Source organism: Daphnia pulex, chromosome 11 (genome assembly GCF_021134715.1).
Source record: "Daphnia pulex isolate KAP4 chromosome 11, ASM2113471v1".
NCBI lineage: Eukaryota > Metazoa > Arthropoda > Branchiopoda > Diplostraca > Daphniidae > Daphnia > Daphnia pulex.
In genome coordinates, this window is record NC_060027.1 from 1,350,650 (window position 1) to 1,373,138 (window position 22,489).

The window sequence follows — 22,489 nt, forward strand, 5'->3', positions numbered from 1 at the left end:
TTAACTTTTATCTTTGTGCAGATTCAAGGACAGAGCCAGCCATCTTAATCACTTGATATGCCAATTTTGCTTGTGCCGGTGTTGTCTATGTCCTCAGCAGCGATCTCATCACTATCATCAGTAACTTGGGTAATGATTTTCGTTACTTTAATTACGCTCACTTGGCTTCTTTCCGTTTTGAACACCTTTATTGCCTTCTTTAAATTTTTCGCGCTTTTGACCCTATAACTTTAATTTATACCACGAAGCCTGCCGAAAAGCCACTTTGTCATCTCTTGCGATTCAAGACATATAATACAAAACATTAACATAACTGGAATTGGTTTTGTATTTTTTCTTGTTGTTGCACATTACAAAAAAATAATTCAGAATTATTTTAAGAAAATGGCAGGCTAATTTAAATTTTCCAACTTGCAAAAATAATGAATATGTGAGATAGGCACGGGCACGGCAGCAGAGTAATAGATAACATTATAATATTAAATTACATACATGATATATGATATATTATCTTTTATCTATTACATTAATATATAATATAAATCCGATATTATCAGACTTCTGAGTCATCCTGAATCCTAATAATAAATTTAATAATCCGGATGAGTGGATGAAGACATAAAGTTAAGTTTAAGTTTAAACCAGAGTTATAGAATACGGTATATAGTATTAGTATAGTATTCTATCTGATTCTATATATCTGTTTAAACGTTTAAACTGGTCGCTCTGGTTTAAACGGTTTAAACAATGAAATTGTGACATGCAGATAGCAGCATCGTTAATCTAAAATCTGGCAATGTTGAAAACCATTTTATTCTATTATCAGTCACGATCCACACGAAGTGTCAAAGTTAAGTCTTGGTGGTCTTCTGTATATGGTCTTCCATATCCAACACGGCGATAACTTCAGTGTGCACTATTTGTCACAACTGCTTTCTGCATAGTATTAATCAGTTTTTAACGTTTGTTTAAAAGTCTTCAAACTGTGATCACTCATCATTTTATTCTTCATAAGTCCCGCAGGTAACGTTTCTCTCCTAATTTTAAAATTTGCACGTGTCAAGCGGTGTCAAGGGAATTTTTTTCTCTTTTTTGTTTAGTCCCGTGTCTCAAAATGCCAAAAAAGTCTGCAGCCAACATGAGCATTGAGGACATAGTTAATGGTAGGATAATATATCAGTGTGGCAGATTTGTTCTTGTGTGTAGCTTACATTCTCATGTAAATCTTTATCTTGTAGGTATCAACAGTCGTGATGAAAACAAGGAGTTAACTGCAACCAAAGCTGTTTGGAAATCAATCAAAGTTGAAATGACGAGCCACTTCATCATTACCAATACCAATCTATTTGTTATTCCCAAGCTGATTGAATTTCTCAGTCGTGTCAACAAGTATGTGGTGTTTTTAACTGGGTTTACAAACATTGCCTCATGACATTTTTATGTTTTAGCTCTGCTCTTCAGTCAGCGTCCATCAGAGCTCTCGCCGAAATTGGGGGTGCCAATGCTGATCTGACCAAAGCTGTCGTGAGTGCTGGGGCTATAACCAAATTCATTTATTTATTAGATTCACCTCATCCGGCTGTTGTAAAGAGAGCTGGCTCTGAACTCTCTGTAATGGCTTCTTATATTCAAGAGTTACGGGAAGAAATCATCGAGTCGTTGCTTACGTTGATTCAGCCCGACACGTCAGTAAGTTCATTTTCAAATTCACCTTTATGAACATTTAAAAATTGATTTCATTATTAGGTTAAATTATTGCGCTCCGTAACCTATACTTTGGAGAACATTTGTCTTAATATAATTGACAGTCCACCCGCCGTCCTTCTTCCCGCCCTGGCCCACCTCATCAACAGCAACGATGAACAAATTATCGTTCTAGCTTGCAAGGCTCTTATGCACATCTTAAAACGATTTCAACAAGTTCATCAAGTTGTCGACGCCGGAGTCGTCCCTCGGCTCGTTGAGCTGTTAGGGTACAACAAAGTGGCCGTCATCATCCCCACTCTGGAGTCAATCCGCAAGATCGTTAATGGCGATGTTGTTCAAACCAAATCCGTCCTGGCTGCTGGTGCCTTCACGTTTCTGGGCAAGTTGCTTGTTCATCCCAACAGGGTTGTCGTCCAGTTGGCGGCTAAATTAGTTGCCGCCATTCATATTCAATTCGCTGCCTAATCTGAAGCGGTAAGACGTTAACTGATTCGTTTTTATGGCTTGTTTTTTCGTTTTATTTCGATGATTACCACAACTGTTCTCATTCAGTGTTTGTGTCGACAATTTTACTATAACTGAGATTAAAGAAGTCAAAGAAAGTAATTTTGAATTTTGAAAAAAGTTTTCTTTATTTTGATTTAATCTATGGTTTTATTTATTTCGACAGTTTTCCAATGAAGTTTTCAAGTTGGCGCCATCGACATCGTAGAGTGGCAATTAAGAATTCAACATCCAGTCATCTATTCCTAGCCCGCCGAAGAGGGTTTCTCATTCTTAATGTTTTAATCTAAAATTCTTCTATCTGCCTTTACAACGGTCGATGTATATTTTCTTCATTTCACGCTATCCTAATCATGAGTTTACCATTTCTTTAATATTTTCTTTGTAAAATTGTGTTTAATTGAAAGTTTCCATTTGCCTTTCATTTATGTCTATGCACGACAGGCTGTATTGTTGTTTAGACTGTATTGTTGTCGAATGCTACACCAAAGCGCCCAAATACTGCACTGCAACCTACGCTACCCCAGCTTACACCACCCGACACCACCAAGGCACCGGAGTACTCCACCCCAACTTAGGCTCCACCTAGCCAAACCTAGCCACTACACCGTAGCCCCCAAATACTAAACCGACAAGGCCGAATATCACACAACCACGTTTGCTGCTCCAGTCTACTACACAGAGGAATCTATGTATTACTCTGCCCCAAGCTTCAAGCTAGGTGTTTACTGCATCACCCATGCCCAGGAGTTTTACACTATAACCTACGCTGCCCCCAGCTACTACACTGAGGCTCCCACCATATCACTGCATACGCTGCTCCGACCTACTACACCGGAGCCCCGAAGCACTACTCTCCACCTAGTCACTACATAATTAATAAGGCAATCCCCAATTTTACTACAAAGACCTAATTACTAGAGCCAAAATTTCTATTTTATTTAATTATGTTTAAATGTGGCGGTTATAATCACTGGGAATGGATTGTTAATCTATTATGAAAAAATAAATATTTTTATATTTTAAATGTGGGTTAACTGTCTTGTAAGACTTGTATTAATAGGTGCCAATTTGACCGCTAGAGTGCTGTGTACCGGCTAGGTTTAAAGAAGGGGATGGGGGGGGGGAGTTACACTAAGGGGATATAGCTCGAACGCCGGCCTAGCAGCTAAGTAGGCCATGCTCGTGTCTAATTTGTTATCGCTTAAAACCCTTTTAAAAACCCTTGCATTTACGTCCATTAAATATCTCTCTCGTAACATAATGAAAGTGGTGCTTCGTCTACAACTGTAAGTGTCAGTTACATGTGCACGCTATGTAGCTACGTCGTGTTCGAACATAGATCTGTATTTAGTTGGTTTCACTACTTGCAAAATGCGAAAATGGCCATCGAAACCGTCAAAACCCAAGACACTTCCAAAAATCTTTGGCTTCTTTTGACTTGGACGTCTTTCACCATCAAAGAAATTACGTACGCTTTTTCAAACCACTTTCCTTACACTCGTGTACGTAACGATACTGAAATCTTTCTTTCTTTTATTTTGCAGCAGTCAAGATATTTTACCTCAACCCAGTTTAGCTTTTATTGATGCCAGTCTTCTCATTTTCTAAGAATATGTAACACTCTTAAAGAAAGTAGGAGCTGTGATTCTATGAACATTTCAATGTTTCGCTTTTCTTGGCTGATGGAAAATCCAGCTGTGGAGACGACTACAGAGATGTGGAGACGCCAGTAAACATGATGCAATACGCGGAAAATACCATATCAGCCTTTTTTCCATTCATGTTTACACTGAGTCACTGTGTATGACAAATAATCCCCCTGAAGGACAAACTTTAAGTAGACGACAATAACATCTTTTGTTTTGGTCCAGCTAGTAGGTGAAATTGTGCTCTCAACTGCTTATTACCTTTCGCCATGCCATTTTTGGCGACCTCTGCAGTTTGTGTAGGTACTACAATATACCGTACCGAAATCTTTGCGTATCGTTGAAATACCAAACAAAACATTGACAGTTCTTTTACACCTGCAGGCTGCAGCTTAGGCGAATGGGGTGATCCCTTGGGTTTGTTCTCAAGACAATTTAGAGAATGTTGTTCTGGTTGTTCTTATATGCCTGTTTTGGTTCTCCTGACTTCAGATGTATTTCGGTGTCCATGGTCTACGACAGGTAAACAAAACTCGTCTCGATTTTCGATTTCTTTTCGTCTTTCATTTTCGTTTTAGTTATTTTATTTGGTTTTGCCTTGGCTGTTTTTCACGATATTTCACGGTTTCGTTTCCCAAATCCAAGTTGTCACATTAACATTTATTCAATTATCTTTATGGTTAGTTTGTTGTTTGTTGCAAAAGGAAACTGCACAAGCCAAGTTTTTTTCGTCGATATTAGTTTGAATTGGCTACTTTCACGAAATGAATCTCGGTCAGCTCAACGATGCCCAGAGAGGTCTTTTTAAAACAGGTATATAATTCGCATCCTCTTGTTTTCCTCCTTATAAGTTAGGGCGTTCTAATGGGAGAATATTAGAAGGCAATCTTAACAAACCCGTTTCGTCACTGCGATTTTATGTCGAATAAGTTCTGTCAGAAACCGGAACTTTGTCGTTTTTTAATTCTAAGATTCTAATTTCTAAGATTGCACAATTACGTGTATTTTCTCTCTCGTTCACCAACAGTTTCGCGAGGCGGTCAAAGACTGCAAATTACCCGACTCGGACGACACCTACCTTCTGAGATGGCTCATTGGTATGATTCACAAAATGTTCCTTTCTTTCAAATAAATCTAAATCGGAAAAAGTCGGAAAAATGCTCCGTGATGTAAGTATTTACAGAACAATCCATTATCTAAATTGCTTTTACGATTCTACTGATAAATTTTGACGTTATTAGGCGATGGAATGGCGCCATCAGCATAAAATCAATACGCTGCTGGACGACTTCACTCCTCCGGAGGTGTTGGCCAAGTATTTCTCAGCTGGATACACTGGCGTAGACAAGCTGAATAGCAGCTTGTTGATCACTCGATTCGGAGCAATGGACCTGAAGGGCATGTTGCTATCAGCCAAAAAGAGAGATTATCTAATGACCGTGGTGGAAGTGGTGGAGAGAGGCATCAGGGCAGCTCAGAATAACCCAACCAAATTCAAGCGATCCCCCGATTCCATCTTCCAGATGACCGTCATTTTCGACATGGCCGGATTCTCAATGCGTCACATTACGTTCAAGCCAGGTATTCAATCGGCCAGTAATAGTAATCCGAAAATCTATATCATGTTATGATTTAATATTGTAGTAGCCGTGGAGACTACCCTTCAGTTGCTCCAGATATCCGAGTCGAAATACCCGGAACTACTCCGCTGCGTATTTGTCATCAACGCTCCAAAGATTTTTGCCATCCTCTACTCGATGATGAAACCTTTCATGCACGAGAAGACCAAAAACAAGGTTCAAATCTACAGTCACGATTCGTCCATATGGAAAGCCGCTCTTTGGCGGAAATCGATCCCGACCAGTTACCCGTTTGCTACGGGGGAACCATGACCGATCCCGATGGAAATCTAAACTGCGTGACAAAAGTAATTTCTTTTCCAGTCAAAAGTGTCAATTATTTGCTAATAATAAAATTTGCGATGCAGGTCGGTATGGGCGGAGAAGTTCCACGATCTTACTACCTCGATGTCAAGCCTGATCCGACCAATAAGAAAACTTTTACCATATCCAGGGGATCCAAAGAGCAATTGGAGATCCAAATTAAACAAGCCGGAGCAATCCTGAAGTATACCGCCTTTAAATTACATTTAGCCACTCACTATCAATTGAAAAAGAGACTATTTTACTTTCCTGTATTGAAGATGGGATTTTTATACGGAAGAAGGAGATCTAGCATTTGCTGTGTACAGGAAAAAAGGCAACGAATTGATTCCGATCGTTTCTCACGACCGGATAGATTGTGACGTATCACCGGAAGAGGGAGAAATTCGGTGCGATTACAGTGGTGTCTGTAAGTTCATATCTATCAAGCGATTGCTTCTGTTGGCTACATTTAGTTTTTAATTCCCGATTTCTTTTGCCCGAAACAGATGTAGTCGAATTCGACAACAGCTACAGCTACTTCCGCTCAAAGAAGATTTGGTTTTCCATCACGGTTTATAACGAACGAATAGAGAACACGGAACCGTTTCAACCTTAAAGCTAAAATACTCGATTGCTTTTAATTAAAGAATTGTAGAAAAATGTGGAGTACATGAAATCCGCGTTCTTACTTACTTCGAACTCGCACACAAAAAATCAAAAAGGATATTACTGATGAGATAGTAAGATTTGAAAAAAACCGGATTTTCAAGATGGGATACGAGTCTTTTAGTGGGTCAAACTAACAGCTGCCGCATTCAGGTGTTTTCTTGCTCTAATATTTTCGATCATCAGTAAAACAGGAAATTGAAATGTTGAGCTCAGTCTGTAGTGCGCTTTCCCTCTTTCTAGACGTCTTCGACGTGCGTTGCTCGTGCCAAGTGTTTGCGCAGGCCTTGATTGTTGATTGTTAAGCGACATTTATCCTGGGATTCCGTCGCCAATTTTTGACCATTTACCGCTGCTGCTGTTGTCACTGAGGCGCTGCTGCCATCATTAAACTTCGTTCTTTAAAGTTGATTAATTCCTGCCACAGTTAACTGTTTCATTCCCGAAATGGATCTTGGCCAGCTAAACGATGACCAGAAGGCGGTTTTGAAACAGGTATTTTCGTGATATAGTTTCTCTTCCTTATTTGTCGGATCTGGGTCAAACGTCCGTGTCTATATGTTCAAACTGATTATTTAAAAACATGTGTGTGGCGGATTGTGTATAGATATTGCGTTAACTAACTTTCTATGCTGATTTATTTCCCTCGTTTTACCAATAGTTTCGCGAGGCGGTCAAGGACTGCACACCCCCGCACTCGGACGATGTTTACCTGTTGCGCTGGCTAATCGGTAACTGTATGAATGACAAATATTAATGACACAGTTACATATTTATTGCTCTATTTGCAGCTCGTGATTTTGATTTGGCCAAATCTGAAAGGATGTTCCGGAATGTAAGTGCAAATAAAAACAATAAAGACTTAATTAAACCTTTTTAACTAACAATCTAATTTATATACTTCCTTGTCTCACAACCAGTCAATGGAATGGCGTCGCAAGTACAAAATCGAGACGCTGGAAGAAGACTATAAAACGCCTGAAGTTTTGACCAAGTACTACTCCGCCGGCCACGTAGGCGTGGACAAGCTCAGCAGTTACCTGATGGTGGTGCGATACGGAGCGACGGATTTAAAGGGCATTCTGCAATCGGTCAAGAAGAAGGACTACGTGATGCACGTCATCGAACTGGTGGAGAGGGGCATCAGAACTGTTCGAAATAATCAAGCAAAATACAAGCGACGCCCCGACGCCATCAACCAGGCTTGCGTTATCATGGACATGGCCGGATTCTCAATGCGCCACATTACCTACAAACCAGGTATTTTTTACATTGTTGCAGTTCAAGTTTTGAATAACGGCTATAATTTTTGTTTTTGATAATTTGCTTAGCTCTGGAAACCGCTCTGCAATTAGTCCAGTTTTACGAGGCCAACTACCCGGAATTTCTTCGTCGTGTCTTTGTCATCAACGCACCCAAGATTTTTTCGCTCCTCTACTCGATGATCAAACCGTTCATGCACGAGAAGACCAGGAATAAAGTTCAGATTTACAGCTACGATTCCGCCCAGTGGCAAGCAGCTCTTTTGGAAGACATTGATCCTGAAGAGTTGCCTGCTTGCTACGGCGGAACTAAGACCGATCCCGACGGAAATCCTAACTGCGTTACCATGGTGATTCCTCCTCAGTTTCCTGATATTTGAACAAATTACAAATTGTCATGCTAAATAATTCATTTTATATGAATTACAGGTCAACATGGGAGGAGAAGTTCCGCGATCCTATTATCTAAACAGCAGACCTGATACGAACTACAAAAAGTATTTGTCGATTGCTAACGGATCCAAGGAGCAATTACAATTTCAAGTTAAGGACGCTAATACCCTCCTAAAGTATGTACTTGAACAAGTCCTTTCAGTAAATAACTGAGTGGTGTGTTAACATCTATTACCTCTGCTCCTATGCAGATGGGACTTCCAATCAGAAGAGGGTGACATTGGATTCACCGTGTACCGGAAGAAAAGCGGCGAATTGATTCCTGTCGTCCCTTATGACCGAGTCGATTGTCAAATGTCACCGGAAGAAGGAGAAATTCATTGTGAATACGCTGGCCACTGTAAGGATAAAGCTATAGTTTTTAAGGTTTTTTTTTCGTTTTACTATGAAATGAACACAATGGTATCTCTTAAATTGCTTTCAGATGTGCTGGAATTCGACAACAGCTTCAGCTACTTCCGTTCAAAGAAAATTTGGTATTCGATTACGATGGAGTCGAGCAAAGTGGTCTGTGAGAACGGCAACTAATTTGAATTAAAGTCCGAATTTGATTCAGTGACACTGGTGGAGCTGAAAAGTGACTAAAAGGAATAACAAATAGTGATAATTAGATATTAGTTTAGAATCGCTTACAACTTCGCACGACACTAACGCAATCATTATTAAAAAATACATGTATATATGTTACGTATATGTTACATACGCGCGGGCATGCAAGTCTAGAAATAAACTGGAACAATATCAGTAAGATATCACCTCCTTGTGAATGTGCTAGCCACATCACTTAAGTTCTCGACCAATCCTTTGACTGGCAAACTTTGGCATAGTCCATGCCGCATCCTCTCATCGTCGAAACTTATCCCCAAAAAGAAATCGACGATCGAAGAAGTCACATTTAACGAGGTCCTGTCGCTTGTTTCTAATTCGTTAGCTAAGACAAAGTCTACCGGAACACCAATAAGGTGAGAAGGTGCGCGATATTGGCGTGTTTGTTAATTATCGACATTCTTGGCTTGTGCTTGTCTTAGGTCGCTCTCGGATCTGCTACTTGTCTACGGCATTTGCTTTTACTCGAGTTTCTAACACCATTTTTAAATCATTTTTAAAATTAGTCGTTATGCTGATGAACATTTGTATTCATATTTAGTTCACAGTCGTAGTTTAGCCGCTTGCTTCCCGCTTAGGCTCTTTGAAGTTTGCAGAGATGCCAGATTCCCGGAGATGCGGACGTTTATTGCATATCTGCAAATGGCAATGTTGCCCGTTCTTTTCAAGATGGCGGCTGGCATTCGACACGAGAAACGACAGGCATTGAGGAGTGATGGCTTTTCCCGGCTGGTAAAATGTATTTTCGCTTTACGTTCTCCTATAAACACCAGTTAAACTGTAAAAACCGATCTGATGTGAAATCTTTAGAGTCTAGCTTAGAGAATTTTGGCTATCTCTCCCTCAGATTAGGCAATGCCAATTGTGCTTGTCACATGTTTGGTGTGTATTCTAGTCCAGCATGCTAAATGATTGTAAGTAGTTAATGGGTGTAGTTATAGCTGGTTATAGTCATCATACATTAAACTTCAATCCATTTGTTCTTTCCTTTGGTTGGTTGGTTGGGATAATTGTAAGCTGATTTTGGGAATTGCGTGGTCTGTCTTCATTCTTTACCATTCCGTCACATTTTATTCATTCTGAATAATGTTTGAAATAATCAATTTACTTTTCACTGTTTCCTCTAGATTCCTGAAAGAAGATTTTTGTGGTATTGGGAAGTGAGGACCACAGAAGCAGATTGCTGATTCAAATATGTTCTTGCAATTCTTCTGTTGTGGTAAATGTTAGCCTTTTCTAGATCATTACTTAGTCTGTTTTCAATTCTTTTAATTTTTTCCTAGCAAGCTTCTACATGTGCTGTACATTTACATTTGACTTCGATTACTTTAGGTTATTCACCACATAGTTAAACTTTACTCATGTCTTGGTGTAATTTTACATGTTAGATACTATCTGTTCATCTAAGTAATAAGAAATTTGTCAAATAGGTTTCACAGCCAGGTGAAGTCTGAGCTTCTTCAATGCTGTCTATTGTGCTCATGGTTTTGTTGCAGCCAGCTGATGATTGGTGTTATGAGCTGCTGCATGCAGTCCATCGTGCTGGTGTGGTGAGCTGCTTCTATCCAGTCTGTGGTGCTGGTGTTATCCTTAATTGTTGGCTCTAGATTACTTACACGATTTTGGATTGTGGTGTTTGTGGTAGTATAAATAGTGCTGTACTGCTGTTCATAAATAGTTAAAGTTATTGCAAACTGATATCATGGTTTACAAATTCTTATCTATGTAATGGTGTTTGGTTTTACGCTGAAGATTGCTTAGTTAAATAACGAAAAATAAATAACATGAAGATTAATTTTGTAAGGAATTGCTTATATTGTCCCACCTCCACCCACAATTCCTCCACTTTTTACAAACATAACATGACATAATTACGTACACATTTACACACACATACACTTAAGTTAACCCGTTGGCTGCCACGCCATACAACCCGTAGGTTGTTTTCTACTCTCTACGCGCCACGTCTGAAGGATCCATGGCCAAGGTGGGACTTGCCATTGCTGACAAGTCCGGGCTGACAAGGTGACAAGGGAGGATGGAATGCACGGCTTTAGGAGGCCTCTAGGAGGCCCGTGCTAAGGAGCTAGGGGAGAACAAAGGCGTGGCAGCCAACGGCTTAACTAACACATAACGAAACAATACCAACAATACGATGATCCGCGTTGATGACGAATCTTGGTGCCGGTCGCGATGATCCACGTTGATGACGAGTCTCGGAATTCCATCTTCTTGATATCTCATCTGCATTACCTGAATAAAGACAACAAAATTCTTAGATGCCAAAAAAAGTTACATAATAGTCACATAGTACATATAGGTACATTGGTCTGTTTTTTTTTTTGCTAAAAACTTTAAAGGCCCGCTTTAAATTGCTTAAAATCTACCTAACAATATTGAGAACTGTACAAATAACAAAGCTCACTTGCTAGTAAAAAAAAAAAATCCGGAAGTATACCGGAAGTAACCACAGCGCCTTAACCTTTGAGCTGTCGTCAAATTAAACCACATATTCGTGATCTCCATGAAATTTGGGGTCGATTAGGTGTGATTTAAACGAAATCTAAAATTTGGCCAAAATCGAGAATTTTCCTGAACTATAGTTCAGGAAAATTTTCGAAACCGGAAGTACGAAAACGTAAAAATAAAAACATGAACTTTACCACAAATTTAACGAGGATTACGAATATGTAGTTTGTTTGTGCGTCGAATGAATAATTAGTGAACTACGGACTGAAATGAGAAAACCGGAAGTAGAAAAAAAAAAGCAAAACTCGATAATTTAACAAGTGAGCTTTGTTGGCGGAATAGTTATCGTCAGTTACCACTAAAAAATTTCCACAAAATAACTGCCGATATATAAATAAAGTAACTAAAACTGACTGTTCTGACAGCTGAAAATTATCGAAAAGCCATCTAGCGTTAGAAAAAAAAACGTCTAAGTAACACTTCGTTTGCGCGCAAGACGGGCCTGATTTTGGAATTACTATACGACACAAGAGTTTAACGCAAGTAGATTACTAGTAAATAATCTAAGAAAATAAGTCAATTGTCGAGTACCTGGGCATAATCCTGTGGTGAGTGACAGTAGGTGTGTTCTGCGGACGGAAGCGACTGGTCTAACTCGTCAGTGAAGTACGACAAATTGTTTAGCAGCATAATATGCAGAGAAGCTAGATGAGTTTGGGTAGCGAAGATAAGGATGGAGCAGAAAGTTGGTAGAAGTCCTCTTCTGTTATGGACAAAGGCCAGCATCAAGGATCTCTGTGCCAGGACCACACAATTCCAATAAAGAAACTGCGTTGTAGATTTACATCGGCGGCTGAATCGCGAAATCCAATGGATTCAATGGCATTCCGGTACCACAAAACCTATGAATTCCTATAGCAAAGAACAGAAAAAGGTTTTAACTTTGCAGTGAGACCCATAAATATCCATGCCCAAGGTGGAATACAAAGTTAATTACAAGATAGAGCAAGAACATGGAAGCACACCTTTTCTTCAATCTGTTGTAGGCTTCCTATTACTCATTTCTTGTAGCTGTGAATTGGGAGATGCAGGGAATGGCAGCAATACAATTTCATGACACAACAACATCACCAAGTGTTCAAAGGTGTAAACATCTTCAGGCAAGAACAAACCTGTTAATCAAATGGGTGTGAATTTTGAGATTATTTTATTGCATTGATAGATGATGAGGTATCAAAATCGGAAGGTTATGCTTACCTGTAACCATACATCCAATGCCACAGCTTTTGGGAAAAAACAGCTCGAAGTTTTGTCTAAGATGTGAGAGGATGATGCAGAGGGTGTGAGTTAAGGAAGTTTTGAGTAATTTTTTCTTACAACAGGGGCCAAATTTAATCTAATGACTAGACGGCAGGTACATTTTCTAGAATTCCAAGTACAGTACACAATTAGTAGATTGGTCAAGTACACAGTGAGTGATAGAAAATTTGTTACTTCGTAGTTAGAATAATCATGATAAGCTTACATGTAAATAATTGCCTTAATTGGTTGACTTGGTAAAAACATGAAAATTCGGATACAGCAGTCTACACACAGTTCGCCATTTTTATAAACAATACCAACACCATCTAGCGGCAGATTGGACAATCGTCTGAATTGTAAAAACAACCGCTAGATGATGCCAGTGCTTCATGCAGACGAGAGCACGAGACGATTGTCCCCAAACATGAGCTGAAATCAAAAATTGAAAGAATTCGAAAAGTGAAATCGATATTCAGAATAAGTTAACAATTAACATTTTTTTGAAACTGAAAAACTAAGTTGACTTGGTAGTATGTCAACTAAATATTTTCATGCATATTTACCAAGGTCCATTTGTCATCATTTGCCAAGTGATGACGACCATTGTTGAAGCTGGCCAAGAATTGTAAGCTGTCATCAATCCTCAATCCTGCAGCTGTAAAAAAATTGAATCAAAAATCGTAATATCACATACAGTAATCTTACAAATGTTCTTATCTTATCTTTCAGATGCATGTTTTGTAAACGATGAATCTTGTATGAATCCAAGAACTTTGAGTCATCATTTCACTTAATTGACTTTCTTTTCCCATTTCAACAATGGTGAGCTGCAGTTTGAGCACGTAAACTAAATAACATTTTCTACATCTACAATTCACTGTGTTTGTCTTGTGGTTTTTTTTTATTTTTCTAGGTGATATTGCAGACATACCATATTGCAAGTACTTACCTGAGCAGCTGAGCTCTTCCTTTCTGGGGTTCCTTTCAATTGATTCATTTGAGGTATTGCTTGCTGTCACTCCAATCTTGTTTTAAAATTGACATCTAAATAATCTTTTTAGTTTAATCCCTTGCTGCTGTTCCAGACCTTATCCACTAGTGAAATATGCAGAGAGATGTTGAACTTATTCTAGGTATCTTGTCATTATCTGTTTTTTACTGCATTCTTAGTTAGTCATTTTATTTCATTTCAGGTTAACCCTTCACCATTGTGCTACAATTTGAAGAAGTTGATGGTTAAAGAAGAGCTTGCTTTCAATCAACAACAATAAATTATGTATATGTAGAAAACTTACAAGTGCATTTCTGGGCTCCCTTCTTTTCTGTGGCCCCGTTTCCCTAACTAACCACTAACCAACGCCCGCCGGTTGTCACTCACCCGCTGTGAGACCAGGAGGATGAGGAGGGCTCTGGTCGAACGGGGACTTGGAAGGCGCATGACCTGAGGAAAACTTTTGGAGGGTCATGAGTCTAACTAGGAAAGTAGTTTTTTCAATGTTTCCCGTTTTTTTACGAGTAATTGCCAACATGAATAAATGTAGAAATACTTTGTCACCTGCTACTTCATAATGAACTATTCATTTAAAAAAAGACATAACTGTGACTGCAAGATAATGCAAAATTAAAATGGAATCTTGATAATCACGCACCAACGAAAAGGTTTTCTTTGAGCTCTACAGTTCGTTTTATTGAATAGTTGTCCATTTGCAGCGAAGCGGTGAGGAAGCGGAACTGTCGGCAAGGGATTCGATAATCAGCGTGTTGTCCGTCGTCGTGTACACTTGGTTTACGACGGGGGAAGTAGTGACTATGGCTGTGCCGCTGTTATCGTAAAACTGCAAAAACAATCAACGGAATTCAATGCATTATTAAATAAGTTGGGCTATAGCTTCTGAAAAAGAATTACCGCCGTGTAAGTGCCGGACTGCGTATAGACGACCCTGCAAGTAATTTTAATTCTACTGCCAACAGCCACTGTGATGGAAAGGCACTGCGTCACTTGTGTCCCTGGAGTTCGGATCGTTTTGTAAGTTCCAGTTGCATCGGACGTTGTGGTAGAACACGTGACTGGTGGCCAAAAGAATTAAGGTCTCGATGAGCTCTGATAAGTGTTGATGCACGAAACAAACATGAATACCTGGAGCAATGGTTGTCGTCTTCGTTGTAGTTGTTGCAGTTGTTGGTTTAGTTGTTGTTGCTGGCGTCGTGGTCTTCCTTGGTGTTATATTAATAATAGTGTTCCTCGGGGTAGTAGTGGTCAATATTGTTGATGTTATTGGCATTGAAGCACTTGATGTTGATGTTGCGGTATCCTGCACGACCACACGTGGCGAAATGACTGAAATGAGACCCAATTTGCCAAAGGCCCAGCCAACTGAACCCAGAATCAGACTCGCCTGCACTATCTTCTTTTGATATTCGAACTTTTTATCTGAAAATGGTGAAAAAAAAAATTAACAACAATCCAGAACACTTAACTATGGAAACAGTCTAATCAAACCTTCATTGTCGTCATAATCTGGGCTAATTTTATTCTCAAGATGATTTGAATGAACCTCGTTGTACCAAGCGGTTTGCGAGTCTTCGTATCCAACTCGTTTGTTGTCTGCCGTTTGAGACACTTTGCTGATGAGCTTTTCGAGGAAAAGAATTTGTTGGCCAACATATTGATAGTCATCCACAACGTTGGAGGTGTGGTCTGTCCACAGGTCGTAATCTATTCGGCGCTTGTTGTTGGACATCCAGAGGGAAGAAGCTTGTAGCAGACTGGGGAACAAAACCTTGATTTTAAAAAGAATAATACGAGACAAAAATAAACACATTAGTTGAAAATTTTAACAAATCTTAAATTCATAATTTTAAAGTGAAAACAAATAGTAAATTACCATGAACGCCAATTGAATAATGCGTCTCGTACACATGAATTCCTGCATGTTGATTGCACAAGAGACTGATTTTAACAAGAATTCCTTGAAGTAGTCCTAAGGCTTGTTATCTGGTGTCGTCCACTCACGAGACTGATTCACGCACAGGTTTGTTGCCTCAACCAGACCGCGAAAACCAGCGGGATGATCCTCCCCGCCAGTAGCTTTTACGTGCTCTACTTGCTATAGAGCTAATGGGGCACGACATCTCACAGGTAGCTCAGAGTACCGGTACAAACTGTTTTACTATGTACGCCATAATAACTGCTCATTTATGAATTTTATTATAACTGGCACTTATTACTTTGTCTACTGCTGCTACTGAATTATTAAATTGAGAGAGGAATGGTTAATGGTTGGAAGAGAAATGCCAAGAATGAAACGCGTGACACCACAATCTGTCAATCTCTACAAGAGCGGTGCATTGAATTTGTCTTGCAAAATTTAATCAATAACAAGTGCAATCTTGATTTTCAATACAAAAATTTTTTAACTGAGCATCAAGACTTCAAGAGTTTTCCGTGAACTAAACTACTAAAGCCAATCACAATAATCAAATGAATTACAAAAAAAAATAAACTCAATAAACTTGTTTGAATGTGTTTTTAAAATTCAGGCTAATCAATTACTCACGGATTAAGCTGCAATAAGTTTCGACCAAATTACAATTTCTTGCAAATGAGTTTGTGCATTGGCCAATGAGAATGTTGACACTCAACACTGCAGTAAACAGTGGAACGGCAACGACTGCAAAACTTCAACTTCTCAGGGATTTTCTTACAAGCGGCACAGCATTTCTCGTCATCAGCTGGTTCATCCATGCTTTCCGTCAATACGGAATCCTGGTAGAGAGGCGAAAAAAAAGTAGCAAGCCAAGGACTGCTACCTCCTAGAGGAATATTCTTCTTCTGCCATTTGCTGGGCTCGATTCTGTTTGCGGGAAATCAGAAAATCAGTTATGTAAAACCAAAGTTTAAGTAAGTAAGTCAATTACCTAGTGGAGTTCAAACGCAGGAGAAAACGAATCAATTGAAACTCTTCTTCGGTCTCGGCATCCATTTCCATCTTAATGCCCTTGGGTGTCCCAAATGGAAAAACTTTCGCAAAAATCTTACACTGATCCATTTCTTTTTTTTTAGGCACAGTTGGGTTAATCGTAAAAAATTTCGGTCCAAATTTTGGCGTAAGATTATCATGGAGAGCCGTAATCAGCAAAATTGGAGTTCCCGTTGGGGAAGTAAGAAGGGGCCGATGGAGTTTCAGTAGGTACCAATCGTCATTTCGACCGTAACTGACAAATTCAGCATCACCGGACATCAATAATACAAGCTTGAAGCGCAAGTTATCCAAAGCAGAACTCTTTGAATCACGTAAATGGCCTGACTTGATATCCTTCGATAAAAATTGACCGATCAGATGGTGTTCCACATTCTTGAATCTATCTTCAGAGTTGAATGGCTCGTTTTCCCAGGGCACTAAATCGTCTATTATCCATTTAGACTTTTTGTTGTGAAACTCGCACGGCCAAGGTTCCTGCAGAGTTCTTCAACAACAAATCGACTTTTTGGATGAAGCGTCGCTTTAACATATTTCGCAAGGATCGGAAATGGAAATTTGAGCGACAACGGTTTGATTTTGCTGGGTTAAGTCAATGAAACTGTGAAGTCATGGCAGGATTCACAGGGGGCCTGCTCGTTAGTGGATATCTTCAATCCTGTAAAAAAATGGAAAGCTTAATAAAGGGTTCTTACAACACAAATGTACCGATTTAAAATGTAACTGAGTCACCTGAAACGTTTCCATCACATTCAATGGCAATCCTAAGGGTGTACTGTTCTTCTGACTCAAATCTTTTTTCGAACACAAGGAGCCAATCCAATGAACTCTGCATGATTTAGAAACTGCTCAGCCAGTTCATTTACTGAGGTAGTGAAGAGATCAGCATTTGTTTGTTGTGCTTTCTCTTGTAAATGTCCTGGATGCAAGACATCCCACACGTCCAACAAGCATTGATTCCTAATAAATAAATATGGAAGAATTAGTCTGAACCACTACTTTTAAACCTATTTAATTACTTTCATTAAAAGTTACCTTTGTCCCCAGACTTTTCTCAAGAGTGATTCAGAATCAGTTTTGTTTTTAGAGGAAACAAAATGCCAGGTAGTCCACAAACTCTTAAATTTTTCAAGGTGACTATTGTTTGAAATTGATACACTATCTGGTAATTTCTCATTCATCAACTCCTTTACAACAGAAAGAAACCTCTTCCTAGTTTCATCTGGCCAATCGATATTGTACCACACATCCCACAACCAAAATCTTCATTGTTATCAGGATTGAAATCATGTGCTGACACAATTTTCAAAATTATGATATTTCGAGCCAAGATAGAAGGATGAAAATTACTGAGATGAATCTCTAAATTTTGAGGATTCTTTGAAGTTGTTGCTTAAAAAACATCTCTTAGATCACCACAACCCAATAAGAGAACCTTCAAGAAAAACATCAAGAGTAAGTTTTTAATTGCCTCAACAATAAATAGTCTAAACGTATTAAAGGAATTTAGTTGCAAGCAAATACCTTAGTCACTATATCCACTTCACTAATATTCCCTTCGAAACAGAAATCCTTGAGAACGTTTCGAACTTTCGAGTCCCCAAAAAGTATATATGTTGCCCTAGAATCGCTGCTCATCAGATTCGTCACCTCAAGTTTAACCGCAGATAACATTTTCTTCTGTTTTCAAATCCAAATAAACTGATATAACAAATGACCGAAAAATTGTTAAATAGGCCTACCGGGCCTACTGGAAACAAGGCTTTTAGTTGGTTTTGCCGTTTTCTAGTAAGTACTCGCCTCGTGTGAATGGGCGGTGAGCAGTGAGGCTATATGCTAATCCTACCAGATCGGCAGATCCTATCCTACTGCTGAGTACTGAACAGTGAACAGTGAAGACAATAAAATGTAGAGGGGCAAGAGGGCGTTTGCGTTTTGCATTTTTTGGAAGAGGAAGACGTTGCCAGTGTATGTAAATAGGCCTCCGCATGGAAATTCAAAATTCATAATTTTTTTTTACCCTCCTAATATTTTACAACTTTTTACATCTCACCTAGGTGTATAAAAAATAGTGTCACTTCCTAAAAACGAGAAATAAAAGAGACATTTGTAACGATTTGTGAAGAAGTCAAAAAGTTCATTAGCAGAGCGAGCAGAGTGTCATAATTCATAAGCCATGGAATCTTTCAACATTTTTCCATTAGGCACTCAGCACTACTGCCTGCTACTGCACACAAATATTAAAACGGACGAGTTTATCCCGTAACCTTTTAGCTCAATATCCTTTACTCTAGGGACTAGGGAGATTCTGAAAAAACATTGTTGAACAAACAGAACAAGCAAAAGTAACAATTAGAATTAAAGAAGGTATATATTTCGTTTTTTGAACAAAATACACAATCGGGTTACCAAAGTTATACCTTATACGACAAACACAAACAAAGCAACAGGGAGAAACAAGCTTAAATACGAAAAGAAAAATTTTAAGTGCGATTATTTTTCCGGCGATAGATCCTCTAGATTATGGTCTTAGAAAAGCATGATTTACTAAGTTTTAAAAAATCCACAAATCATGAAAACCTCTCCACTCCTTTCATTAACCAAATGGCAAACCCATAGTTTAGGCCAAAGTAAAGGGAACATTTTTCTCTGTTTTTCGGCACAAATACCTGTGATGATTCCAGTCAGCTTTCTGACAAACGGAACTACAATATTTGGCAGACAAACACGAAGCACATTTAAGCAAACGTTTCTTAACCTGCTTGCAAAAATTGCAGATTGGTAGAAAATTGAGTGCCCATATGATATTGCGCGAATTCACAGTTCCAGTTTCTCGGTTCACTGTCAGTACTCCAAATGCGTCAGCGTGAAGTACCAGTGGTGGTTCCATATACACCTTTTAATTTAAAAAAAAACAGATACGGAACATGCAAATAATAAGTGTAGCCACATAAATTTAATAAATTACGGTATGAGAGAAAAATGGCGGAAGAGGCAGATTCGTTGTGGGATCAGTGGCTTTTTTGAAATCCCAAATTTGAATTCGAGATCCATGTGGGCATCCAACAAGGAAAAAGGCAAATATATAGCCAGAATGAATTCTATTGATCGTCAAAATATTTTCTAAAAAATTCTTTCCGGTACATATAAGAGCACTTATTAAACATTACATACCTCAAGAAATTACTGCGTTCCGAAACATCCACCCCAATATTGGCAATAATTCTTGAGTTATTCGTCTCCACATCTACGATTCTAAATCACAAAATGATTACATTTCATCAAGAGAATTATTAATTCACACCGTACTTGATTTCGCCTTCATTCGTGACCATGAGAAGAATTCCATCTTGAAATAAAAGTTCAGGATATCCCACCAGTTTTATGAATTTTGGTTTTCTCTGAGGCTTTGACATGAGATAGACATCACAGGTAGTATCAAACGATTCTTGATGAGCGACAACAATGAATTTATTATCCATTAAGATTCTGCTGGTGCAGTCCATTCTAACGGATGAAACTGTCCTGGGATTCTCCCATTCAATTTCAGTTGGAGATTTCATTTTCCAGACAACAACATCGCTACGATAGTTCATCTTCATGATAAACGTGAGACGGAAATAAAAAGTTAAATGATTATTCGACACGCAATAAAACAATAATGTTAGTCTGAAACTTACTACCGTTTCCTTTTTAGCAGCAGCACAGCTAAGAAATCCGTTTTCGACACGTAAATAAATTATCGATTTTCCATTATCTGATCCAAAAGGCTTATAAATTTTTGTCTAGAAAAAAATTCGAGTGCTGTTAAAGTGCAAATTTCAATTCAATTCTTATTTAATGGAATAATTTCTAAAGAATTTATTAAATCACTGTTTTTGTGGTAAGATTCCGGATATAAATCCATCCATTCCATCCATTCGATGAATATAGTAGTGCATGTTCATACAATTCATAATTCAAATCAAATTTAACTGGAGGTCCCTGAATAACCTGTTGAAAACACATGTTAACTGTTTTAGTGCTTTTTCAATTAAACCATAACAGACATCTTGTTTATAATCCATCTTTACAGTTACCTCTTCCAATTTCAATGTAATTCTGTTCCAAATTTTAAATACTCCATTGATGGGTTCCCATAGAGCAATGAACTTGTTGCTTATCTGGAGGACACCTCTTCGCAATCTAACATCACAATCAACATAGTCCCTGTTTAAGTCATTTTCCAACCAGTTTTTTTGGAGAGCCTTGTATTTTATTTACAGGGTTAATTATTAATTATAAAAGTTCATAAATTTTTAACAAAATTACCTTAACGGTAAACTCAAATTTGTTGAAGAGGTTCCGGGATGACAAGCTATTACTGGAAGGTTGAGGAAGTTTTGATGGTAGACAATGATCAAGTCTCTCCCATAGTGGTGAAGTTAACATCTAAAAAGCAAAGGTAAAAGCCATACATAGACAAATTAAAAATTATGGAATAAAGCTGGACCGTTTAAGGGTAAAACATACTTTGTTTTGAAGCAACACTTGCCACAATTTTTCTTGATTCACCTCAGAAGCAGCTGCTTTCCAAGCTTTACAAGTGAGTTCTGCATTTCGTAGGCTTTCAGCATCCAAGTATTGGAAAATTTCCTCCACTACATTATTCATGTGTCTTACTGCAATCAATTAATATAAACAAAAATAATAAAAATGTCATTACAAATAATTTTTCTAAACAAATTCACCGTGTAACCCGTTGATGACATCAAAATGTTGTTCATTTTCTTTTTCCGACATGAGTACATAAATTACACAGCACAACTTCCACAGTTTCTTTTGATTCACAACAGAAGCAGCTGCTTTCCAAGCTTTACAAGTGAGTTCTGCATTTAGTAGGCTTTCAGCATCCAAGTACTTGAAAATGTTTTCCAGTACATCATTCAAGTGTTTGACTACAATCAAATGATAAGAACAAAAATAATAAAATTTCAATGAAAGCAATTTTTCTAAAAAAAAATGCACCGTGCGCACCGTGTAACCCTTTGATGACATCAAAATGTTGTTCATTTTCCATTTCCGACATTAGTCCCAGAATTAGCCTTGGCAATTTGAACCCAACCCGGCCGATATCTAAATTTGATCAAAATGACAAGAATAAAAGAGGTTAACCAAATTTTGTATAAAAAGCACGTGATATCGCGACTTCTGAAAGACTCGAACACCTTAAAAAACGAGACTACGAACACACCTTTGTGACTGTGAGGGAGAACTGGAGAAGAACAACTAACACTCTGACTGACAGCGTTTTGCTTTCACAGTAGGAAGAATAACAAGAATTCAACATTTTGTTTCTGGTGTACACCGTGACGTTGCCAGAAAATCCCAAGGTTATTTTTCAAGTTACACCCTTAAAAACACTGCTTTATAATTAATGAAAAAAACCCGAAAAAACAAAAGAACTTTTTAAAAAACCCCATAGAAATATATTTTACTTTCTTTTATGTTTTAAAAATGTAGCCATTAGCCCATTACTAATCAGTTAACAAGCAATGAGTTAATCAGTAATAGTAAAATAAAAAATTTTACATAAAAAAATAGAGAAAAAAAAGAAAAATAGTGGCGTATCATTGTTTACGGGTTAACTAACGCACACCTCTCTCTGATTCCATCATTCCGTTTTGCTTAAGTTATTTTGAAAATGGAAACAACAGCAGACGACACTTTTCTGCTTCCGTCTTTGAAAAATCAAAACCATAAAAAGTCGATCCCTAAACACAGCCACCAAAAACGATAAAAGCGGTTTTCTCGCCCGCGCTTAACATCTGCTAGATCGGATAGAGATTATTGTAATACATTTATTAGTTATAGGTGCGTAAATTATAAGAGGTGCTCATCGTTATCTGACACGTTTGTACTTTACACTTGAGCTTATCAGCTGTTTGCCAAGGATAGTATGCTGGAACGTAGAGTCACGACGTAGA

The 22,489-nt window shown here is 38.3% G+C and overlaps 6 protein-coding genes and 2 long non-coding RNA genes across 24 annotated transcripts; 5 read left to right on the top strand and 3 right to left on the bottom strand.

Annotated features, from left to right (window-relative positions):
• The first annotated feature begins 814 nt into the window (after positions 1-814).
• LOC124207474 (importin subunit alpha-5-like) lies at positions 815-3,238 on the top strand. 4 transcript variants are annotated; one of them, XR_006879993.1, is made up of 7 exons: positions 815-1,023; positions 1,101-1,163; positions 1,239-1,389; positions 1,449-1,689; positions 1,747-2,181; positions 2,260-2,309; positions 2,378-3,238. XR_006879993.1 is itself a non-coding variant. In XM_046604960.1 (7 exons), the coding sequence occupies exons 2-6, from the start codon at positions 1,115-1,117 to the stop codon at positions 2,170-2,172; spliced, it is 798 nt and encodes a 265-aa protein (XP_046460916.1). In that variant the 5' UTR covers positions 815-1,023; positions 1,101-1,114; the 3' UTR covers positions 2,173-2,181; positions 2,378-3,238. The 4 variants fall into 4 exon arrangements, 3 of the variants coding, with proteins under 3 accessions (XP_046460916.1, XP_046460915.1, XP_046460917.1); XM_046604960.1 differs by lacking the exon at positions 2,260-2,309 and having other exon boundaries at positions 1,449-1,495; positions 1,565-1,689; XM_046604959.1 differs by lacking the exon at positions 2,260-2,309.
• A 61-nt stretch (positions 3,239-3,299) lies between these two features.
• On the top strand, positions 3,300-8,914 carry LOC124207470 (SEC14-like protein 2). Of its 4 annotated transcripts, XM_046604945.1 has the most exons (18): positions 3,322-3,682; positions 3,759-4,015; positions 4,086-4,163; positions 4,245-4,382; positions 4,545-4,673; positions 4,888-5,029; positions 5,102-5,441; positions 5,505-5,787; positions 5,848-5,987; positions 6,064-6,212; positions 6,292-6,946; positions 7,113-7,182; positions 7,243-7,286; positions 7,372-7,711; positions 7,783-8,063; positions 8,143-8,282; positions 8,358-8,506; positions 8,591-8,914. In XM_046604945.1, the coding sequence occupies exons 11-18, from the start codon at positions 6,899-6,901 to the stop codon at positions 8,692-8,694; spliced, it is 1,176 nt and encodes a 391-aa protein (XP_046460901.1). In that variant the 5' UTR covers positions 3,322-3,682; positions 3,759-4,015; positions 4,086-4,163; positions 4,245-4,382; positions 4,545-4,673; positions 4,888-5,029; positions 5,102-5,441; positions 5,505-5,787; positions 5,848-5,987; positions 6,064-6,212; positions 6,292-6,898; the 3' UTR covers positions 8,695-8,914. The 4 variants fall into 4 exon arrangements, with proteins under 4 accessions (XP_046460900.1, XP_046460901.1, XP_046460898.1 ...); XM_046604944.1 differs by having other exon boundaries at positions 3,300-3,682; positions 3,759-4,163; XM_046604942.1 differs by lacking the exon at positions 4,545-4,673 and having other exon boundaries at positions 3,361-3,682.
• Positions 4,625-5,752, top strand: LOC124207629 (SEC14-like protein 2). Its single transcript, XM_046605202.1, has 5 exons — positions 4,625-4,673; positions 4,847-4,957; positions 5,010-5,029; positions 5,102-5,441; positions 5,505-5,752. Exons 1-5 carry the CDS (start codon positions 4,625-4,627, stop codon positions 5,750-5,752), a joined length of 768 nt encoding a protein of 255 aa, XP_046461158.1.
• Positions 5,749-6,401, top strand: LOC124207630 (SEC14-like protein 4). Its single transcript, XM_046605203.1, has 4 exons — positions 5,749-5,787; positions 5,848-5,987; positions 6,064-6,212; positions 6,292-6,401. The coding sequence occupies exons 1-4, from the start codon at positions 5,749-5,751 to the stop codon at positions 6,399-6,401; spliced, it is 438 nt and encodes a 145-aa protein (XP_046461159.1).
• A 1,658-nt stretch (positions 8,915-10,572) lies between the features above and the next one.
• LOC124207479 lies at positions 10,573-12,898 on the bottom strand. Its single transcript, XR_006880004.1, has 5 exons — positions 12,767-12,898; positions 12,499-12,664; positions 12,267-12,413; positions 11,833-12,153; positions 10,573-11,025 (listed from the first exon to the last, which is right to left on the bottom strand). It is a non-coding gene; the product is annotated as an uncharacterized LOC124207479 (long non-coding RNA).
• Positions 12,899-12,924: 26 nt separating this feature from the next.
• Positions 12,925-13,874, top strand: LOC124207480. Of its 2 annotated transcripts, XR_006880006.1 has the most exons (6): positions 12,925-13,024; positions 13,111-13,200; positions 13,273-13,365; positions 13,457-13,545; positions 13,605-13,676; positions 13,737-13,874. It is a non-coding gene; the product is annotated as an uncharacterized LOC124207480 (long non-coding RNA). The 2 variants fall into 2 exon arrangements; XR_006880005.1 differs by having other exon boundaries at positions 12,967-13,200.
• Positions 13,875-13,884: 10 nt separating this feature from the next.
• Positions 13,885-18,424, bottom strand: LOC124207472 (cell wall protein DAN4-like). 2 transcript variants are annotated; one of them, XM_046604956.1, is made up of 11 exons: positions 18,266-18,424; positions 18,048-18,200; positions 17,559-17,958; positions 17,256-17,483; positions 16,462-17,181; positions 16,101-16,397; positions 15,429-15,713; positions 15,044-15,323; positions 14,681-14,974; positions 14,450-14,610; positions 13,885-14,378 (listed from the first exon to the last, which is right to left on the bottom strand). In XM_046604956.1, exons 7-11 carry the CDS (start codon positions 15,474-15,476, stop codon positions 14,229-14,231), a joined length of 933 nt encoding a protein of 310 aa, XP_046460912.1. In that variant the 5' UTR covers positions 15,477-15,713; positions 16,101-16,397; positions 16,462-17,181; positions 17,256-17,483; positions 17,559-17,958; positions 18,048-18,200; positions 18,266-18,424; the 3' UTR covers positions 13,885-14,228. The 2 variants fall into 2 exon arrangements, with proteins under 2 accessions (XP_046460912.1, XP_046460911.1); XM_046604955.1 differs by having other exon boundaries at positions 18,048-18,203; positions 18,266-18,422.
• Positions 18,425-18,875: 451 nt separating this feature from the next.
• LOC124207489 (F-box/WD repeat-containing protein 11-like) lies at positions 18,876-21,896 on the bottom strand. Of its 9 annotated transcripts, none has more exons than XM_046604978.1 (12): positions 21,757-21,896; positions 21,540-21,638; positions 21,254-21,460; positions 21,036-21,184; positions 20,835-20,954; positions 20,603-20,770; positions 20,397-20,516; positions 20,210-20,308; positions 19,833-20,134; positions 19,698-19,778; positions 19,492-19,624; positions 18,876-19,419 (listed from the first exon to the last, which is right to left on the bottom strand). In XM_046604978.1, exons 2-12 carry the CDS (start codon positions 21,589-21,591, stop codon positions 19,144-19,146), a joined length of 1,707 nt encoding a protein of 568 aa, XP_046460934.1. In that variant the 5' UTR covers positions 21,592-21,638; positions 21,757-21,896; the 3' UTR covers positions 18,876-19,143. The 9 variants fall into 9 exon arrangements, with proteins under 9 accessions (XP_046460934.1, XP_046460938.1, XP_046460931.1 ...); XM_046604982.1 differs by having other exon boundaries at positions 19,833-20,119; positions 20,204-20,308; XM_046604975.1 differs by having other exon boundaries at positions 21,531-21,638.
• Positions 21,897-22,489: the final 593 nt, after the last annotated feature.

Bases quoted from the DNA above. Each gene is read 5' to 3' on its own strand.
- LOC124207474 (XM_046604959.1), top strand. From the start codon at position 1,115: ATGCCAAAAAAGTCTGCAGCCAACATGAGCATTGAGGACATAGTTAAT. The intron at 1,164-1,238 runs GTAGGATAATAT...TTTATCTTGTAG, and splicing joins CATTGAGGACATAGTTAATG to GTATCAACAGTCGTGATGAA. The intron at 1,690-1,746 runs GTAAGTTCATTT...TTTCATTATTAG, and splicing joins TGATTCAGCCCGACACGTCA to GTTAAATTATTGCGCTCCGT.
- LOC124207629 (XM_046605202.1), top strand. From the start codon at position 4,625: ATGAATCTCGGTCAGCTCAACGATGCCCAGAGAGGTCTTTTTAAAACA. The intron at 4,674-4,846 runs GTATATAATTCG...CTAATTTCTAAG, and splicing joins GAGAGGTCTTTTTAAAACAG to ATTGCACAATTACGTGTATT. The intron at 4,958-5,009 runs GTATGATTCACA...AATCGGAAAAAG, and splicing joins CCTTCTGAGATGGCTCATTG to TCGGAAAAATGCTCCGTGAT.
- LOC124207630 (XM_046605203.1), top strand. From the start codon at position 5,749: ATGACCGATCCCGATGGAAATCTAAACTGCGTGACAAAA. The intron at 5,988-6,063 runs GTATACCGCCTT...CCTGTATTGAAG, and splicing joins CAAGCCGGAGCAATCCTGAA to ATGGGATTTTTATACGGAAG. The intron at 6,213-6,291 runs GTAAGTTCATAT...TGCCCGAAACAG, and splicing joins GTGCGATTACAGTGGTGTCT to ATGTAGTCGAATTCGACAAC.
- LOC124207470 (XM_046604944.1), top strand. From the start codon at position 6,899: ATGGATCTTGGCCAGCTAAACGATGACCAGAAGGCGGTTTTGAAACAG. The intron at 7,183-7,242 runs GTAACTGTATGA...CTCTATTTGCAG, and splicing joins CCTGTTGCGCTGGCTAATCG to CTCGTGATTTTGATTTGGCC. The intron at 7,712-7,782 runs GTATTTTTTACA...TAATTTGCTTAG, and splicing joins CCACATTACCTACAAACCAG to CTCTGGAAACCGCTCTGCAA.
- LOC124207472 (XM_046604956.1), bottom strand. From the start codon at position 15,476: ATGCAGGAATTCATGTGTACGAGACGCATTATTCAATTGGCGTTCATG. The intron at 15,324-15,428 runs GTAATTTACTAT...TTTAAAATCAAG, and splicing joins TTATTCAATTGGCGTTCATG to GTTTTGTTCCCCAGTCTGCT. The intron at 14,611-14,680 runs GTATTCATGTTT...TTTGGCCACCAG, and splicing joins GACGACAACCATTGCTCCAG to TCACGTGTTCTACCACAACG.
- LOC124207489 (XM_046604975.1), bottom strand. From the start codon at position 21,591: ATGTCGGAAATGGAAAATGAACAACATTTTGATGTCATCAAAGGGTTA. The intron at 20,771-20,834 runs GTAATTTTGTTA...ATAAAATACAAG, and splicing joins AATTTGAGTTTACCGTTAAG to GCTCTCCAAAAAAACTGGTT. The intron at 19,779-19,832 runs GTACGGTGTGAA...TTTGTGATTTAG, and splicing joins ACGAATGAAGGCGAAATCAA to AATCGTAGATGTGGAGACGA.